The 2,766-nt window shown below is 45.9% G+C and overlaps 1 protein-coding gene across 1 annotated transcript in view; it reads right to left on the bottom strand.

The window, feature by feature from the left end:
• Positions 1-1,324: 1,324 nt before the first annotated feature.
• The window catches only part of ttc39b (tetratricopeptide repeat domain 39B), a gene marked incomplete in the record, with an annotated part of 55,591 nt that continues 54,149 nt past the window's right edge, over positions 1,325-2,766 (bottom strand). The window contains 2 exon segments of the mRNA XM_029754668.1: positions 1,325-1,790; positions 2,480-2,596. Of these exon segments, the coding sequence (XP_029610528.1) occupies positions 1,694-1,790; positions 2,480-2,596 (214 nt within the window).

Below are 2,766 nucleotides of genomic sequence, written 5' to 3'. Positions count from 1 at the left end.
GTCACCTCATATAAACATTTGATCTCAAATCCAAAACGCTGGAGTATAGAGACAAATGAAAAGTTTTAGCTTCACTGTCCTAAATAAATACATAGGGGAGTGTACATCCTTCATTCATAAATAGTCATTATTACCAGACAATATTGTATATTTTCCATACTATATGCAGTACACACACACACACACACACACACACACCATAGTACACCATAGTACATAGTAGTCCAACTGTAATTGGGGTGTTTGGGCTATTTTGGAAAAGCTGTTCAAAAGAGGACATTGTATTATTTCTTTGTACTCCCTGACGAAGGCCATGCAGCCGAAACACGTCGGAGATTTAAAACCTTGTTTCTATTGAACATGCCGTACTAATAAAGACATTTTAATATATTATATGAAGATGCCTTGGTCCTCCTTTCTTTCTTGTGGTTGGGGTGTATTTAAAATGTTGTCAGAGTGTAGCTTGGGGGTAGTCCTGGTGTGTTGTAGTCCAGGTGTGTTGTAGTCCTGCTGTGTTGTAGTCCTGGTGGGTTGTAGTCCTGGTGGGTTGTAGTGTGTTGTAGTCCTGGTGTGATGTAGTCCTGGTGTGATGTAGTCCTGGTGTGTTGTAGTCCTGGTGTGTTGTAGTCCTGGTGTGTTGTAGTCCAGGTGTGTTGTAGTCCAGGTGTGTTGTAGTCCAGGTGTGTTGTAGTCCTGGTGTGTTGTAGTCCTGGTGTGTTGTAGTCCTGGTGTGTTGTAGTCCTGGTGTGATGTAGTCCTGGTGTGTTGTGGTGTGTTGTAGTCCCGGTGTGTGTTGTAGTCCCGGTGTGTTGTAGTCCTGGTGTGTGTTGTAGTCCTGGTGTGTGTTGTAGTCCTGGTGTGTGTTGTAGTCCTGGTGTGTGATGTAGTCCTGGTGTGTGATGTAGTCCTGGTGTGTGTTGTAGTCCTGGTGTGTGTTGTAGTCCTGGTGTGTGTTGTAGTCCTGGGGTGTATTGTAGTCCTGGTGTATTGTAGTCCTGGTGTATTGTAGTCCTGGTGTGTGTTGTTGTCCTGGTGTGTGTTGTTGTCCTGGTGTGTGTTGTTGTCCTGGTGTGTGATGTAGTCCTGGTGTGATGTAGTCCTGGTGTGATGTAGTCCTGGTGTGTGTTGTAGTCCTGGTGTGTGTTGTAGTCCTGGTGTGTGTTGTAGTCCTGGGGTGTGTTGTAGTCCTGGGGTGTGTTGTAGTCCTGGGGTGTGTTGTAGTCCTGGTGTGTTGTAGTCCTGGTGTGTTGTAGTCCTGGTGTGTTGTAGTCCAGGTTGTGTCCTGGTGTGTGTTGTAGTCCTGGTGTGTGTTGTAGTCCTGGTGTGTGTTGTAGTCCTGGTGTGTGTTGTAGTCCTGGTGTGTTGTAGTCCTGGTGTGTTGTAGTCCTGGTGTGTTGTAGTCTGGGGGTAGTCCATCTGTAGTTGGGCTGTAGTTATGGTGTGAAATCGATTGTAGTTGGGCTGTAGTTATGGTGTGAAAGTGATTGTAGTTGGGCTGTAGTTATGGTGTGAAATCGATTGTAGTTGGGCTGTAGTTTTGGTGTGAAAGTGATTGTAGTCTGATTGTAGTTGGGCTGTAGTTATGGTGTGAAATCGATTGTAGTTGGGCTGTAGTTTTGGTGTGAAAGTGATTGTAGTCTGATTGTAGTTGGGCTGTAGTTATGGTGTGAAATCGATTGTAGTTGGGCTGTAGTTATGGTGTGTTGACAGGCGATCCCTTGAGACTGTTGAGAGCTGCGTGGATCCGGAAGTGAAGCCTGGACTCCATGGAATAGTCCTTGTAGTTCAACCTAGTCATACACACACACACACACACACACACACACACACACACACACACACACACACACACACACACACACACACACACACAGACACACAGACACACAGACACACAGACACACAGACACACAGACACACAGACACACACACACACACACACACACACACACAGACACACACACACGATTTAAACACATATCATATTTTATTACAATATTAGTGTAACTGACAGAAGAACGTGGTCGTGTCTGTATCTCAGTTGGCAGAGCATGACGCTTGCGGCACCGACGGCGTAGCCTTGTGGTTAGAGCGTTGGACTAGTAACCGAAAGGTTGAAAGATCGTATCCCCGAGCTGACAAGGTAAAAATCTGTCATTCTGCCCCTGAACAAGGCAGTTAACCCACCGTTCCTAGGCCGTCATTGTAAATAAGAATTTGTTCTTAACTGACTTGCCTAGTTAAATAAAGGTTACATAAAATAGTGACTTTCATATGTCAAACGTATACAGCACGACAGTGGCTCTGGATAGAAGTGTTTGCTAAACGGTATATTACATGTTATCCAGGTTGCGGCCCAAACGACACCCTTCTCCCTATATAGTGTGCTCCTTATTTAGTAAGTGTTACAACCTATTCCCTATTTAGTGCAAAAGTAGTGCGCTAAATAGGGAATAGGGAGCCATTTGGAGAGACTTACTTGGCGTTCTCTATGTATCGCGTCGCCTTGATGTAGTCCCCCTGTTGTTTGTAGAGCAAACCCAATTCATACAGGGTGAAGGGGATCAGGTAGTGGTCATATCGGATTCTCCGCTCACTAGGGGAATGGAGAGAGGAGAGAGAGGAGGAGAGAGAGAGGAGGAGAGAGAGGAGGAGAGAGAGGAGGAGAGAGAGGAGAGAGAGGGAGAGAGAGAGGAGGAGAAGAAGAGGATGATATAGAGAGGAGGAGAGAGAGGAGAGAGAGGAGGAGAGAGAGGAGGAGAGAGA

Source organism: Salmo trutta, chromosome 5 (genome assembly GCF_901001165.1).
Source record: "Salmo trutta chromosome 5, fSalTru1.1, whole genome shotgun sequence".
NCBI classification, from domain to species: Eukaryota; Metazoa; Chordata; class Actinopteri; order Salmoniformes; family Salmonidae; genus Salmo; species Salmo trutta.
The sequence above is the reverse complement of the archived record's forward strand: the minus strand, read 5'-3'. Positions and strand labels throughout refer to the sequence as shown.